The 18,261-nt window shown below is 38.3% G+C and overlaps 1 protein-coding gene across 2 annotated transcripts in view; it reads left to right on the forward strand.

Annotated features, from left to right (window-relative positions):
• The window catches only part of SLC25A21 (solute carrier family 25 member 21), a 258,560-nt gene that overhangs the window by 182,440 nt on the left and 57,859 nt on the right, over window positions 1-18,261 (forward strand). For both annotated transcript variants that reach the window (XM_054162058.1, XM_054162059.1), the window contains exon 3: window positions 5,783-5,866. In XM_054162058.1, the coding sequence (XP_054018033.1) occupies window positions 5,783-5,866 (84 nt within the window). The remainder of the gene's footprint in view (window positions 1-5,782; window positions 5,867-18,261) is intronic.

Here is an 18,261-nt window from a genome sequence, read left to right on the forward strand (position 1 = left end):
GAATGGGTGAACTTATGAATCGCACTGTTTGATAAATACTTTGGTAATGTGAGAATTCATCACCCTGTGTTAGGTAATTATTTCGTGTGACTGTCATACCTGGTGGTTGATGTTCTAACCCATATAAAAGTCATCTCTGCAGAGAATTTTGAATTTTCAGGGTATCTTTACTATTATTTCCATTATTACTATTCCTTTCCTTTTCTTCTTAAAAAAAAATAAATAAATAACTGTTCTTCCAAAGTCATGGAAGTAAATAAACTATGAAGCACTGTCTATTCCAACAAATAGGTGTTCATTTAGATAAATTCTGAAATAGGTTTTATAATGATTCTCTACCCACCATAATTGTTTATTATTTGTGAATATGAACTGTATGGAAAAATCCTCTGATTAGAGGGAGGCAAATCTGTGTCTGCTATAGAGGATATTTGAGGTTCTGTCCTTTGCTTGCTTTCTGTCTTACTACTTTATTGTTTTTTCATATGGGTTTTGCAGTTCAATAGTCATCATAGGACTTAAAATACGAGTCCTGCAATAGCAGAATTTATATCTTTGGCTTAAAATAATTAGGTTTTCTGGTTTGAAATCTAACATTTAGTTCTTCAACAGCTCATATGATTTATTGTTAAAATAAGTGCCAGAATTATACTCTCAATTTAGTTATTATTCTGTAAGTAACATAAGCAACTCCAAGAACTGGAGCCAAAAAGTGTAATAAATTTTATTATCAAGGTTCTTTGTGCAGCACAAAGTTTTGCATTAGGTTTAAGCATAACTAGATAGCACTAAGGAGCAGTAACACCTGAATAAATGTTTAAGTTAGCAAATCAAAATCTTTTTAAAATGCAGTGCAGGGGTTTTTAATTATTATTACTATAAGCATGTGAACTGTTAAATAATGTGTGTTTATATAGAGCTTCAGACTATACAATTTTTAATCAACTTACACTACAGCGAGGAGTGTCTGGTATCATGGGATGTAATGAAAGTACAAAAAAATTGAGGTGAGTTTAATTTGTTTCGTTGTTATACAATGCAACTTCTTTGCATTATAGCATCGAAACACCTTGGTGCCTGAGGTTATTTGTTTTGGTAGTGCAGAAGTCTCAGTCACGGAGGGAAATGTTAGGAAGTCGTGAAGAAACTGAAAATACAGCTAAGGCTGCCACTTGTTGGCAAGCGCTGCGACATGGTATAAAGCCTGGTTCTCTGAGTCAGTGTTTTTCTTTCTCTCTGAACGTTGTGGTTGAGAAACTAGTCAACAGCCCTGCATAAAAGGAGCAAGGAATTCTGGATTTATGCATAAGGGCATAGTCTTTGTAAATCCAGCGGCAAGAATTTGGTGAGTTTTGTCTGCTCCGCATCACGTTGCTGCCGTCCTGCATAGCTGGGATTTAACTGCTCGCTATCTCCTTGAATCTAGATATGAAAACACTGGTTTCTTCCTTTTCGATTTTAAGATTACTAAATCAATTTAAGCATGAGTTGAACATCTTTCTGCAGCCCAGATCAGTAAATAAAGGAGGAGAATTGCTAGGTAACATTGTGGTGAACAGACTTGAAACAGTAAATACCTGGATACCGTAGTGGCAGACATCCACAAGACAACTTTGACAAGATGTTCAGCAAGCATGAACAAAACACTTAGCAACTGAAAGAGAGAAAATATTTCCTTTTTTCTTTCTTTTTTTTTTCTTTCTTTTTTTTTTCTGTCTTTTTTTTTTCTTTCTTTTCTTTTCTTTCCTTTTTTTTTCCAGAAAGCACACACATCTGCTTGTTCTCCTAATGAACCTCCCTGTTAGAAGGGACTACTTGGAGAACTTTTGCTGTAGGAAGGAGTGCAGGAAAGTATCCTGGGGACTGAGGATTTTAGAAAACTCAGAATAAAATACTGACTATTAGAAAACCAACAAGAGCTTTAAGTTAGGCATTGGAAAGAGGCAAATCTGTTTATGTGTAGTCATTGCTCCACAATGTGGTGTATCACTTATTAATAGGTGAGTGGTTCACAGAACTGAGGAAAGGACTGGAGCATCTTCTGCATTTTGGGGTTTCAGGCTGAGCCCATGGAGAGTTATTCACCAAAGAATGTTATAATTATTAAAAATCCTCTCTCTCATGCTATCAAAATAAGGATAATTTAGGTTTATTCATTTCACAAGTGGTAGTTGCACTTGCTTTTTGAACAGACCCCAAAACCTCAGATGGTTTTACATGATTTGGTCCACATTTTGAGATCCCAGCCATATAGCCTGTGGGGTAAACATGAAAGGACATTAATGTACTCTTCTTAATATGAGGATGCTTTTGTATCAAGCCAAGCTACTGCAAAGGTGCTGTTCAGTCAAAGGGGGCATAAAAAACAAGCACTCTGAGCTGCTGCTATGAGTCAGAAAGGAAGATTGTGAGATGTACCCCATGGCATGGGAGCTGGTTGTGGGAACTGCCACAAGAAGCCAAAAGGGTAGCAGTAGGTGCCAGTGGTGAACCCAGATACAAAGAGGCAACCTGGGCTTAAGTGCCTCCCACAGCTCTCAGTACCATGGCATTTGGGCCAGAAAGACCAGAGGCAGGAAAACAAGAGAGGAGGAAAATCAGTTTGATTATCATTTCAAGGTCTTGGTGAACACACAATATGTTGGAGTGTCTGGTGACTTCAGAAAGTTGTTGCATTGCTAATATTGAGTAGCAGATCATTCATCCCAGTCCTGGAAAAGCCTTTCTGCTTTCTGTACATATGCTGAGCATGTCTCTGAATACTGCCTGCGTATTCCTCTTTTCAGACTTCAAATGCATATATTAGATCAGAAGTTAATGCTCCAGTTATATTTTTAGAATAATTTGTTTTCTTTTTTCTTTTTTTTCTTTTTTTTCCTAACAAAGGTAATAATATGTAAGGCAGGCATCCAGCTTTCAAAAATGCATGAAATCCAGTGGGTTTATAATGCTTGTAGAAAGGAATGGATTTGGATCAGAGAAAGCCATTATGTGTTCACTCGCCACTTGTGTTCATTCTTCTAACAATCATTAAAACCAGGCCAGGTTGTGTTTTGAAGTTTCACTCGTCTCTATTATTAGGATTAGTAATACAGACTGCTGCTGCTGCCTCCAGAAAAAGAAACATACATTTCTTCAGCGCTTCCCTGAGCTTCTTATAACAAGTGCTGGTGATCAATTAGCTAGTTCATTAAAAAGTTACACATGATTTTATGGAGGCAAGCAATTCTGAATCAAAGAAGCCAATTCGCAGATCTAGGTTGAAGCACATAATTGGCATGTATTTTAGGATTGCTGTTAAAGCTATAAAAAAGATTTACTGGGGAAGGAATGGATCCAAAAACCCTAAAGGAAGGAATATGTTATTTGTGTGACTCAGTGTTACAAATGGACTCCTTTAATACTAAGGTCTTATCTATGTTAAAACAAAAAACTGAAATAACCTTAAACCTTTGCTTTAACTTCTTTTGCAAGAAGTTATCCTTCGTCTGATACACATAAATGACACATGGTGTTATTCTGGATTTTCATTATTGCTATCAAAGATGTATTTTTATGAAGTCTCCTGCATTTAGTTGAGAAGTCAACACTGTGTTAACTGCAAACCAAAATCATGTAAGCATGTTCACCACATTGTTGAGATCCACAGTGAGTCTGGGGTTAAAGCCCCAGTTCTACAAACATGCACAACTTGGTGGGGAACCTCACACACGTGCTAGCAGGACATGCCTGAGCATTTGCAGGGTGAAAGAGAGGGAAGGCACATTTATTCAGAGGATGGTTTAGAAACAGTGATGCTTTGTTCTGAGTTTACAAGCAGGCCAAATCTTGAAACTGGAAGAAAAGAGTTTGGGTTAAGAAAGCTTTATTTATTTTTTTTCAATACTTGGAAAAAGTTATTTACTGGTGAGTTTTTACAAGATTTCTTTAAGCAAAGAAAGGGTTTTTTTGGTTTTGAACAGAGAGGTCTAAATAATCACTTCTCAACTATATTAAAGTGTGCATAGATTCTACTTTCTGATGTAATTTTGATTGTTTGATTGCCGCAGTGTAAAAGCTTCTGTAGCTGATATTACTGTTGGACCTTGTGTGATGGCATTGAGGCAATTTTTTCAACTATTAGCCTTCCCAAGGGTTCTTTTCAGACAAAATGTTGTGCATCAGCTCTTATTTGAGTGTAAGCCTATTGAATAGCATTCTCCCCTCTGCCAACTTGGCAGCAAGTTCTAGTGCTAATAAAAGAGGTTACCCCAGATAGAGATCCCAGATGTGGATGAAATACTTTTATTAGGACTATGGAGGGGCTCAGTGTTTCCTTCTAACTGTTTGGGGGGGAGGAGGGGGGAGATCTGGTCTTGCCTTCATAATTACCCTCAGAATTATATTACATCACTGGAAGTTTTTTTCCTAAAGTCAATAAAATGTTAGATGTCTTAGCACAGGACATATCTTAGGAAATACCGATGTTCAAAATAACTAATGTCTTTTGCCAAAATCCAAACCTTGATCTGACCCTACTGAATTCTGTTGAGACAGAGGAGAACGTTGCTGTTTAACACTGAGTTAAAAACACCTTTTGTTTTGGTTTGGTTTGGGGGTTTTGTTATGTATAAAGGAGATTCGGTATCATGATTAGAATAAATAACAAGAGACGCTTCTCAGAACAGCGACATATCCTGTGGCATATGACATGCTTGATTATAATGTCAGTTATTCCTTGAAACTGTTGAACACTATTTGTTGAATAGAATTATTATTGTACTTCATGATAAAGCCAAGTTGGTGATTGCCTAATACAGGGCTATTGTTAACTGGAATTACTAACATCGATGATACTCTCCTTCTCCTTCTTCTCCTTTCCCCTCCTTTTTTCTTTCCTTTTCTTTTCTTTTGTTTTTTTCTTTTCTTCCCTTTTCTTGAGTGCTACATAGTAATTAGCAGTTTAAGAGGAAGTATCATTGTTTAAAATGTATTCAAAATTTCTCCATGCTAACATCTGTGCTGGCTGCAGTTTTAAACTGCAAGAATTAGGGTAATCTAACTGAGATAGTCAAACAGTATCATTTGTTAAATTCACTGTTGCTATCCATAAACCATAAGCAACAAGATGTTTACAATCTTAAATCATAATCTGGCCACAAGCTTCCTGTTGAAATCTTTATTGTTCTCAAAATGTAAATAGAAAAAAACAAGGTTTTCATTAAAATAATTCATTGCTTGCTTTTATTGTTCATCTTATTATTAAATTATGAGAAATGAATGGTACTTTAATTTCTGGTCATGTCCCTGGTTGAGGTTGATTTTTATTGTAATTGCATGAGATAGAAAAAGAAAGAAAGGGCACAGTGAATTCATTTCACAGTGAAACACAGGATAGTATTCCACTTTGGGTTTTCAAAACCAGGGTTTGACTCAAAGATTCCCATTAGTTTCAGTAGGCTTTGGATCAGGAACAGGGTTAACAGCTTATTTTTCAAACAACTAGAAAGAGGTGTAAATGTCAAAGGTGATAGCTATACTGCCAGTTCCATAAACTACAAAAAAAAGGTTACTGCTAAAGCTCTATTTTCCCTTAGTTTAACAGCTTTATGAAAGCAGTGTTAATAAGTATGTCAGGAATAGTATATAATAATGAATCAAATAGGAAAAAAAACAACAACAAAAACACCACCACCAACACTAACAAAACTTTAAAACTCCTTCCATATAATAATTGGAAAGTTAAAAGTTACTTAAAATCCCTGACTTCTCATGCTGTGATGTAAATTGTATTTTTTTCTAGGTTCCAAATTCAAAGAGGGAAAACTGATCCAACCAGTTACAAGAGCCTGGGGGATTGTTTTAGGACTATTTTCCAACGAGAAGGGTAAGAGTATATGTTTTTCAAATTGTCAATTGTATGTGACCTTTTTTTAATCACCCATTTTCCAGACATTAGATCCTCTTTATATTCCACCTTTTTATTTTCCTTTTTTCTTTTTTTTTTTTTTTTCCTTTTTTGAGTTGGCAGAATTTGGCAAATGTGTAGTCTTGCATAACGAGCACAGTTTGAAAAGCTGGAGCATTACTTACCCTCACAATACCAAATTTTGCTCTGAGGATATGTTTAAAGACCAGGGTGCACAGCTGTGTAGAGACACCAGGGCAAACAGTGCTTTGGTATCAAGAGCAGGATGGCCATGCTGGTGTAGTTCAATGCCCAGGCTGTTTTATCTCCTTGTCCTGGTTTTCTGAACTACCTCAGCCTGAGATATCACCAGTTCTGTGAAGTTCTTGTTTTCAAGCTATGATGAGCTGGCATTCCCACTTAGCTGTGGTAAACAATGTTTCCAGGACCTGTGTGAGCAAAATTCCTCAGCTTTGCAATTTGACAGAATGTGGAAAAGGATTTACAGCCCTTAGTCTCTTGAATTGTACCGGCTTCAGAAGGTACCATTGCTGCAAGCCTAAGCTTCTCTAAGGTACTTGGGCTCTGGTCCAGAAAGTCATTTAAATACATGCTTAATTTTATGAGCAGTCCAGTTAAAGCAGTGAATGTAATAGGACTGATCACATGCTTAAAGTTAAGCCTGTTGTCCACAGGAGTTCTTCAGGAGCTAGCCTTTAATCAAGGTAACTCTAGTAAATCCCAGTTCCGAGTAGCTGACAGACTTTCCGTAATAACTTTGTAAATATACAATAGCAACCTGGTTTTTTATCCATATAGTCATTAAAATGGACCTGTTCTTATATGTAGTGGCATAGATACCATGTATGGAGGCAGCATATATGCAGTGAGGCGAAGATTTCTTTTGTCCACAACCTGCAGTGGAAAAAGAGAGATTGGATGGGCAATGAAAATTAAGAACTAGACCAGTTTTGTTTCTTGCAGTGAGGTTTAGCTAGTTATACTACACAAGTACCTAAATATAGAACTACATGGCTTGAATTGCTGAAGTAGGGAGATGTAGAGAAATTTTGTGCTCACATTTGCCCTTATCTCAGACTAATATTGTGCATTATCACTGCAAAGCATTTAAAAGCTTAAAAGCTAAAAAGATTTCACCAAAAAGATTATAATTTGTGGCTTCTGGGGTTTTCTAAGCTTAGTATATGTCCATTTTTATTGCTTCTTAAAACAAAACTATGTTTCCACAACAGGTAAATATTGATATTTGCAATCATGTCAATCTATTTTTTAATACAGAACCAGAATCAATATTCACACGAGTGTGAAAATGCTATTGACCTCATCCAGACTCACTGGAATTTTTGTTTTGTGGAACTCATCACAGAATGTAAAATAAGAATGGGTAGACATATCTGAAGAACAAGTCTAAGCCAAGAGACAGCTTCCAAGTTAATTTATTTATTAGCTGTATGATTATATTGTGTACCTGGATATTCATGCAACCTCCATATGCAAAGCAGTAGCAGGACAGGGCAAGCTTCAATGTACCATACAAAATACAGCTCCCTTACATTTTGAGAGAGGGAAAGAAGGAAACAAATGCTCTCATGTTTCAATTGGTTTACACATTGTAAAATGCTTTTCAAATGCTTCTCAGAGCTACCACTTATTCTGTGGATTTGACTCCATTGTTATTTTCCTAGTGTTCAGCATGCTGCCTAACATGCATAAAGTGTAGAGCCATGATGAAGGGTCTGAGCACAGTAGTTGTGAATGAATCTGAAGATTGCTGGGTTGGGTATTTATTGTTTTCTATAGAATGCTTGTGTCTCAATGCTGGAACCAAAATGGCATGACTCTGTAAGGAGGAAAATATTATTACATTAAATTGCTATGGGTTTAAATAGTTTAGCAGTGGATTGCACTAAATTTTGGTTGAGTTAGAGCTAACAAAGAGTTTTACATGCCTGTTACAAATGCAGTCAATACTGATCTAAACAAAAACCAAATTCTATGAATATCTATTTTTCTCCAGGTAGATAGGCAGAAGCAGAAGGTCACATTGAATTAATCATCAGTAGTAAATCCTAAGAAAAAAAAAAAGGAGACAATCTCAGGTGTAAAAATACTCTTAAATTGTGACTAAAAATGAAAAAATAACAAACTAATCCTGAACAAACTCCTTGAATCTTGCATTTCCATCTGCACAAGATGTCCAGTTTCTGGAGCATGCTGATTAAGACACTTGACAGAGAATCGAGAGAGCTGACTGTGAAGTATTTGAGTTAGTGGAAATGTTGAATCCTGATAACACTTGCCTTGGGTGACCACAAAAATATGCAGAAGAGAGCAGCAAGGAAGAGCTTCACATTTAGATATGAAGCAAACAAAAATGATCTGTAAGGCTGTCAGGTTTAGGTGTGTAAATCTAGAAGAGTATAGGAAATTCATTGACACTCAGTGTTTAGTTTGTATTGGCAGTATGAAATACCCCTGTCAATGTGTACTGTTTGTACACTGATTTTTGTGAAATATCTAATTCAGTGTACACTGCCTACAAAGAGTCTGGGCATCTCTCTCCATCTCTCTTCCCTACTGGCATATGTGATTTTATGTGAAGTTGACTACAAAACAAACTAATGAAATAAAGGAACACAGTGGGGAAAGAAATGTTACTAATGTTACTAGAAATGTTACATGTGGAAATAGTTTTTAATGCTCATTTACACTTAGATTTTCAGCTATGGTGAGCTAGAATGTCAGAGCCCAGTTTCCTAATGCCTTAATGACCTTGCTTTGTTGAGATTCAGTATATAGAATCAGCCTAGGAAGTGCTTGTTTTTCTGTATACATATATATACAAATGTTTCATTTGCTGCAATGCCTCTCACAGAAAATTAACCAGTATTATGTTACTACAGTATTATGTTAGTAGCAATCTGAGGAGCTGGTGGAAAGCTTCGCCCTCACAAATACTGGTCGGGATTTCTTTAACCGTCCCTCTGATTTTCTCCTCATTGGAATGCAAAAGATAGAGGAAATATTTCCAGTCTAACCCCTTATAGAACGCTGTCCTTTTCAAAGAATCTGAAGGGTCTTTTTCTTCACAAAATGCTAGGGAAAACAAACAAACCAGGCAAACAAACAAACAACACTGAAAAAAAACAAGAAAGAGAAACAACACCAAACCAGACAAACAAAACCAGACAGACATACAATCAAACACCAAAAAAACCCCAAAACCACACACACACACACACAAAAGCCCTACAAAAGCTCTTTTCCCCCAAAACTTTGAGCTGCTGTTTAGATGGAAATAAATTTTCTGCACAGGTAATTAAATTCTTCAAAGGAGGACCCATCCCTTGAACTCTTTTCTTGTCTTACAAGAAAATGGGAACCGCAAAACATAAAATTTAATTGCGACTCGCTAAAGGAAGGCTCAGTCAAGCAAAGCATTAAAGGTCACATAGCTTTCTATTAAAAGGAGGCAGGAGCATTTACTTCAGGGCTTTTGCAAGCTTGTGTCGGGAGCATCCAGTCGCTGCCAATTGCACGGGGGCTGCAGCGGCATGGATCCTCTCAGGTGGTGAGCAACCTCTGCCCAGCTGGATTCTCTTGGAGCCGCGCGCCCGAGCCTCTCTGGTTTTGCTTATGAGATGATGCATGAATTGACAGATCTTTGACAGCAGAGGTAAACCCACCAGGAGCATATCTGTTTATTGAGGAGTGACAGCTTTATAGCGAACATAAAAATAATCTGATGTTTATTGGGTAAAATGTTTGGATACAGGATTAACCGAAACCATTAATAAAGAAATCTTATTGGTCATTGCAGATCCTACAAAAGAGAGGTTAGATTGTGTTAAGTGGATGATTTTTCTATCATCATCATCATCATCTTTCCTGCATTTGTATTCACTCACTTTTTTTTTCTTTTTGTGGATAATGACTTAGGTTTGAATATGAAATGCAAGCATAAACCAACGGTCTAGCTGAATGTATATGTTGCCTTTATATTAAAGACACATGGTGTTGTGTCTCATATTAGGAATGGAAAATTATGCCCATCTGCACTGTTTTAAATTGGAGTAACAGCATTAAAATGATGGATGCTTTTATTTTGACTCTGTAAATAACTTTGCTCTTGTAAACTTGGATATTCATGGGCTCATAATTTTGACAGTAAAAGTTCTGGGTTGCAGTTGGCCTTTTTGGTAGGCACTTAGTACAGAAACCTCTTACTTTCTCATTCACTGGTCAGCTTGCCTGAAACAGAAAGGGTAGTAGCATCCTGGGTTTCAGTTTTGTAACTCAGCTCTCAAATAAGTTACCGTTTAAAGTGCTGTTATCCTTTCTTAGAACTAAATGGTCCTGGGAAAGTGCAAAACACAATCACGGCTGATCATTTGAGATTCCATTACTTCTGCTGAGTAATTTGATTATTTATGTTGAATTTGGTTTGGGAAGGAGCAATTACCTCTCTGTTTACACAGCCCAATAGCTTCATAACTATTCCTGTCTTGTTCTCAGCACCGCCTTGCTACTCTCTTGTACCTATAATTGTCTGTATGACCACACACCTTTTTTCTAATAAGTGACACCCTGCATTAGTAGGATTAGATCATAAAGCTGCACAAAACTTGTTAGCTGTGGGTGGAGTAGGTGGGAGAACAGCCAAGACTGAGCAGGAGCTGGATGAGTGCAGAGTTGTCAGCAAACAAGCAGAAGCTGAGGGTTCCTGATTTATGTGCTATCAGCGATCATTCATCAACTGAGGAATTTACTAGCACACTCCTTTGTCCTGCCTCCCCATCGACTGTATGCTGTAGTAACAAGTGCTTGAGAGACTGCAGCAGTGCTCTTGAGGCCTGGCGCTCTCAGCTGGCTGCAGATACTCTGCTGCTTCTAATTGCCAACAGGTCAGGGAAGGATTTGCAGGACTGACAACCGTGCAGGCAAGCACCAGCCTTTGGCGCTCACCAGCAATCATCACCACCCATTCCTAAGGTCCAGCTGGATGTGTGCTCTTCCAGCTGACTATCAAACAGCTGCCAAATAAGTGTTATACAAGATACAAATACTTGGCTACCCTGCGCCTGAGTCCTTCAATGAAATTGCCGACCGGAGAAGTGTGACATGGTCAGCCATGCCAAAAATGTCTTTCCCCAGCAAGCATTTATTAAGCAAAGATTCATTTCTACTTAATGGAGGCATAAATTCCTGTGGTATCAAAAAAACAGGCTTTAGGCTCTGCTCTATGTACTCTGAGGCAAGCAGAAGTGATAGATTAAGGTGGTATTTTCCCCCACAGCTAGCTGCCCCACTCTTTGGTTTCTTGTTAGTACTTCATACCAGGAGGAGCAGAAGTGAGCTTGGACCCATACTTGCTACCTTCAAGAATCTTCTTTCTTAGCAGAGACCTACTTTCACTGCAGTTTCAGAGACTCTGATCTTGCAAACTGAAGTACAGGCACCTTTTCTCTGATGCCCCCACTGCAGGAACAGTAACTTTCACCTGACACTGAGGAAGGTCTGCTAGCACTTGTACTCCAGAATTATCTATACATAGCTACACGTCTTTTCTAGTCCTACAGCCTACCTTACACTTACAAACCCATACTACTTGCAAAAGCCCTGATAAAAATCAGACCTAAGATGCAAAAAAGAGCACTGTAGTACCAAGATTTCTATCTGTATCTATCCTGATGGATCCCTATAACCCACAGTATAATGCTAATTTCTCTTCTCTTTATCCCACACATTGTATTATGTGGGTCACATAATTGGCACCTTCCTGCCATACTATTGAGTGTAAAGCAGACTTCAATAAAAACCTGTGATTTAAAGTTTCAGAAATAATTATCACATTCCTGTGTGAAATTATAGCATCTGAAATGTAAAGTGTCAGTTAAGCTTTGTAACACACTGCTGAATTGGGAACTGTAAATGAAATTGTGAAGGACAGGGTATTAGATTGAACTACGAAGCTGTGGGAAATCTGTGGGCTTTTGTGGATTAAAAAAAAAATAATAATTAAAGTCTTAGGGCTGAACTGGTGAATCCTTCAGCTTGCTTTGCATATCTTTAAAGAAGAAATGCTCTGTGTAAGAAAAGCTGGTATTTTCATATTTTCAGGGATCATGAGCTTACAAAATTCAGGGACGTGGTAAATTCCCATAGTACATAATAAAAGTTATCTGTTGTTTAATCTGCCAATTGACTTCTGGATGTGAGCAATTCCATTTGCTTTGCCATTGTTTTTCTATTGGTTGTGACTTGACTCTTTCAGTCCCTCTGCAGACAAATCACCACACTCCTCAGCAACGACCCTCACGCCTTGCAGTCTGGAAGACAAGATTCACATAGCCCTGTGGGGTGCTCACAGACCTGCAGTGAAAGGAAATAGGATAGGATAGGATAGGATAGGATAGGATAGGATAGGATAGGATAGGATAGGATAGGATAGGACCAGAACAGGTTGGAAGAGACCTTTGAGACCATTGAGTCCAACCCATCATCCAACACCATCTAATCAACTAAACCATGGCACCGAGCACCCCATCCAGTCTCCTCCTAAACACCTCCACTGATGGTGACTCTACCACCTCCCCAGGCAGCCCATTCCAATGGGCACTCACTCTCTCTGTGAAGAATTTCTTCGTAACATCCAGCCTAAACCTCCCCTGGCACAGCTTGAGACTGTGTCCTCTTATTCTGGTGCTGGTTGCCTGGGAGAAGAGACCAGCCCCCACCTGTCTACAATCTCCCTTCAGGTAGTTGAGTCAGCATTGACTTTAGGTGTCCCACAATAAAAAAACTGCAGAATTTCTTCTGGATAATTAGCAAGAGTTCCTTCTCCTTAATCCATGATATATATGGAATAATGGATCTGCTTTCTCTGTAGCTGTTCTTACTCTCACTTTACACCATGTCTTACTCTACATAGACCTATGTGCAATATCTGATCTTGCTGCTTTCAGTTTCATTTGGTTATCTATAGTTTGTTAGGACTTGTGTTCTATAGTCATAATTTTTATTGTTACTCTGAATGGGTGCTGCAGCAATAAAATTGAAATGATTGAGTAAAACAATCATTAAGACTGCCTTTAAGATTAGTGAAGAGGAAGGCAGAAAATCTGACTGACAGAATTTTCCTGATGATTTACTTCAAGATTATGATTTGTATGATGCTCACAAGGTTTTAAATCAAGTATGATCACAAAGAAGACACAGTTTCTGTGCTATATGAAGGTGATGTGCATTCTGCTTTTGCAAACAAATATAGTTGATTATTCAATTTTGCCTCATTTCCCAATACAGACAGGAAAAACCTCAGAAAATTCTGATGTTTCAAATTGCATACACATATGTGTATGCACGCCTGGTTTTAAACTGTTTGTGCTGAGGGAGAGTATGTTTAAACTGGATCTGAGGAAGAAGTTCTTCTGTGCAAGTGTGGTGAGACTAGAATGGGCTGCTCAGGGAGGTTGTGGATGCCCCTTCCCTGAAGGTGTTCAAGGCCAGGCTGGATTAGACCTTGAGCAACCAAATCTAGTTGAGTGGTGTAGGGACACCATGGGAGGGCGGTTGGAGTAGATGATCTTTAAGGTTGCTGCCAGCCTAAGCCATTCTGTGATTCTATGGTTCTATGCCTCTTTGAACCTATAGGTCTCAAAACTCTTTATGGAAAAAGGATGAGGATGAAGGAGCTGTACAAATGAGGATAGTGAGGTGTAATGTGCTAGGGAATCAAGTAGACCTGGACTGGAACATGTACATAGGTGATTCTTATGGAGCAGTCTGATACCATTTTCTTTGCCCCATGGTAGCATGTTAATGTCCAAGCTCCAAGGAAAGAGTGTGTTGCACATAAAATTGCATTCTTTGATACAGGTTCCTAATTCAGAAATGGTCTGAAGACTTGGTAATCCATTTTGTGAAGCAGTTTCTCTCAGGGCATACCTGGAAGCAGTGGACATTTTAAGCCTGAAGCTGGATGTCCTCACTGCAAGTCTAGCACCACACTCAGTGGGCTGCACTGCCTTCAGACAATCAGCAGTATTTACAGTGATGTTAGTGTCATGAGGTTTTCATCATCCTCTTTGGGCAGGAATTCTCTGTTCCTGACTGGAGGTTCCCCACCCCCATCATCATATGTTAACACTTGAAAACAAAAGAAACTGCTCTGGAATGTGAAAAACTTCTCTTCCCCATTTTACATGTGTAGCTTTCTGAAACACAGAGAAGTTGTACTGATGCAGCTAAGGGCAGCATTTGGCTTACAGTATCTGTGGTACTGATGGACATATCTTACTTGCAAAATTCAATCTGGTGTACTCACACTAAAAAAGGACAATTTTTTAGAGAATCCCTTCTGAGAATCAAATGCTTTAAAGATGAAACACATGCTTATTTATGTCCTATAAGAACAGAACACAGTGCAATCATGTAAATCTTACAAGCACCTTAGAAATAAACAGGCAAGACCTTAAGTGCTATTAGTCATTATCATTTGCTAAGGCCATGGAAGGTACACCCATTTACATTGGGTAAGTGTAATGTAAGCCTCTACATTTTAAAGCTCCAAACTGCATTTTCTTTTCTTTCTATTTTCCTTTTTAAGTTTCACATATTTTCACAATTGAGTTGTTTTAACCTTAAAGTTACAACTTCATGAGTGTCTCTATTTTCTACTAACATAAATAGAATTCATTGTAATACTGGGATGTACAGCAGTAGCTCCTAAAGACCTCGCTATTTTCTACTGACATGAATAGAACTCATTATAATATTGGGATGTACAGCAACAGCTCCTAAAGACCTCAGTTTGGAATTGGATAACTGCGTTATAAGATGCTTATACTTACTGTAGTAAGAAAGTACCTACAATAATTGTTTATAATCCATTTTTCTCTATCTAGTTAGTGAAAAATCAACAGAACTTATATTTGTTGTCCTTAGACTTCTAACATTCAAGAATGTTTATAATTTTACCACATGAGGTTCCTGTCGGTTTCAAACATCATGTCTAAAGAGGTCAATGTAAAAATTATGCTTCTAAAGATCCTCCTTTTACTCTAGTGTATGGAAAATATCATACTGTGCCGTATCATCAGATTCTCTCAATGTGTTTATGTTCTCTGAATGTGAAGATCATATCTGCCAAATTTGGTAGTCCAGGATATTGGCCACGAGTTTCTCCTGCTTTCAGTAATTGATTCAGCCTGAGTTGCTGCAGCATTTCACAGCAGCGATGGCAACATTCCCTGGTGATCCACCAGGAGAAGAGGTTTATACCTGGGGCCCTGATGGGGACGTTTGTGCCTGGCGCCATTTGCCATGCTTTGAGCAGCAATGCAGCACCACAGCTTAACCCCAACATTTCCCATGCCTTCAGGTGAAGTCAGCACTGCTCGGAGCAGAGGGTTGCTCTGCAGACAGCCAAGCTACTGAGCTGAGAGCTGTCTAAAGTGAGAAACTTGGGAAGAGCTTGCACACGGTGTGCTGTACATACTGTCCTTCACCAGCACTTCCTTGGCTCACTCAAGGCTCTATGAAAACTTTCAGCGAGTGAGAAGCTTTCAAGTCAGGAACAAAGACTCCTCTGCGATTAGTCACAGCCATGATTGCATTGCCTTCGAGCATTACTGTTAAGGCAAAATGGCTAAATTACACTTAAAGTGTACTTTTGAGTCATGCTGCCTTTTAGGCACCTGTCTCTATACAACTTGCTTGTTCTGAAATGGTGTATATATAGTGCAACAGAGTCTCTGCAATTGAATCCTGTATTTAAAAGGTGAGAAACGGATTCTAACCCTGTTGGAGAGGTGGAGATATCTCAAATCTAAGCCACTGCAAGGCTGTCATGTCCAGCTGCAGGCAGATAAAAGGGTCTGAAATCTGCCTGAAACCTCTTTCTTATCAAAGGTAATATCTGTGAAATCTGATCATGACATTGTCAATACTCGGCTGCCACTATTGACTGCTTATCTGTTACATAAATCTAGCCATTAGCATTTAATATTTCATAAACACAATAGTAGATGCATCCTGAGATGGCAAATTAATTGCAATGATGTGTTCTGTGTCTTAAAAGGCAAATTGTTATTTACTGCTCTGTAATTTGGGCTTCTAGTAGGCATTAATTGTTAACTTATTCTTTAAAAGAAAGATTCCACTGTATTGAAGGGGGGGGGGGGGGGGGGGGTGGCGGGGGGGGGGGGGGGGGGGGGGAACAGTGACCAGAGAACAGATAAATCACTTTTATGTCTTTGGAACAGCTGACTTTACACTTTTATTACAGTGTTTGAAACAGCATCTTTTCATCTGGAAGGAATCAGTTTAAACTGTGATTGTCAACACAACGAAACCAGCTTTCTGTTTAAAATGGCTGCTCGTGAAGCTTAGAACTGAAGTTATGCCAGGATTTTCTTTACAGACATTAGTTACTAGAACCAAGAGATTTTAGATGGGATGTTCACAGGAAATACCTGGCAGACAGCATGAAGTGCAAAGTAAAGCATTTTAAGTTATAGGAAGCATGCGTGTGAAAATGAGCAACAGTGATTTGGGTCGAAAGCTTCCTTTGTAAAATAGAAGTTTGTAAGCTGTCATTTGAAGCAGGCAAGAGGGGGAAAAAAAATTCCTCATCGATGTTTTCATGTCTTGACCTAACTAATCAGACAACATGCATTTAGCATATTTCTTAAACTTTATTTAATAGTTATTTCTAATGGCACTATTATACCTCCCCCTAATCTGCATACCTTTGCCTTATCTAACTTCATTTTCTTCATACACAGCTTTGTCTCTTTCATGCCAGGCCTTTCAAGTACTGTAGTCATCACCTCTTTGTACATAATTCTGCTAGATGTAAACCTCTGCAGCTTTTAGATTTCCAATGAAAAGATCCCATGCAAAATATGTTGTTTTTAGTGCTGAAACCTTTTCACTCCAGAATAATTTAGGTGGCATGCATTTGGCCATTATTTTAACCATAAATTCTGAAGAGGTAGTAAGGCTGTGTCTGCCTATTAGAATAGTAGACATTTATTCAGTACTCTTCCTATTTGTGTTTTCAGGGTATGTTAATTATATGTCACTTAAAATATTTTTGCCAGCAACATTGTATTATGCCATGCTCTGAAAATATAGATATCCTTACTTTTTAATGGGTTTTTTTTTGGGGAAGGGGGATGGTTTGTTGGGGGGTTTGTGGGTTTTGTTAGGGGTTTGTTGGTTGGTTTTGGGTTTGGTTTGGGTTTTGGTTTTGGGTTTTTGTTGTTGGTTCTTTTTTGGGTGGGGGGCTGTTTGCTTGGGGTTTTTTTAATGCATTACATAAGAAACTACTAAAATACATCTTTGTTAGCAATTCAGTCTTTCCCTGACAGGCTTCTTTCTGTTGAGCTGCAGAGCTGCCGTTGCAGCAGTTACTGCTGGGTATGCTGATCGTTCATCTCTAGCACCATCACCAACCCCTCTTCTTCTCCTTGCAATATTCTTTACCCAAGTTGAAGTCTTCCTGTGTTCACATTCTGAAAGGAATTTCATAAGCCAAATGTTAAGAATATCTGTGCTTTACCATGGAAAAGAAACTACTCATCTGAACTAACACATAAGATCAAATTAAAAAGGCAATGTAGATAGCCATGAAAATGTGACAGTTATGTAGATTTTCTATGGAATGCATCTTAAAGGAAACAAGGTAAAATGAGGAATTGGAATAGAGCATGGAAATTCATTAGGTGAATGTATTTCTGCATAATGCTAACTCATATGTCAGGGCACACTGTGTTCTGTATGACTACAGTGAAACAGAAATAGTTTATTTTGCATGTTATGCTATTTCCCTCCTCAAAGAAAATTAAATTCTAAATACATATGAGGTATTACTTTTAGTTTCCACATTCTTTGCTTATGCAAACTTATTAACTTCGCTTACAGCCTGGCGTGGTTCTTGACCCTATGAAGGGCAACACTAATTTGAATGCTATAAATACACTTCAATCATAAAAATGTCTCTATCGAATGTAGTGCATGTATAACTCCCTGCATCTCCTTAAAGGAATGCATGCATGTCAGCACAGAAAAACTGTACTGTTGCATTCTGTCTCTCCAGTGTAGAAAGCTTCCTTCACAGTAGGACAGCAGGCACTTCATAGTAAATTTCTGAAGCTTTCACGTAGCATGCAGGACAGTAACTCTAAATGCGAAGTTCTGCCTCCAGTTACGGATACAAGATCATTCCCATGCCTTTTTTCCCTTTTTTTCCCCCCTCTCTCCCTGTTTTTTTGGAAGGGAGGGAGGGTGAGGGATATGTTTTTAACAGCTCATCTTCAGTGTTGGTGTATTTTTATGTATTTTGGTTT

This window comes from Dryobates pubescens, chromosome 5, assembly GCF_014839835.1.
Source record: "Dryobates pubescens isolate bDryPub1 chromosome 5, bDryPub1.pri, whole genome shotgun sequence".
Lineage (NCBI taxonomy): Eukaryota > Metazoa > Chordata > Aves > Piciformes > Picidae > Dryobates > Dryobates pubescens.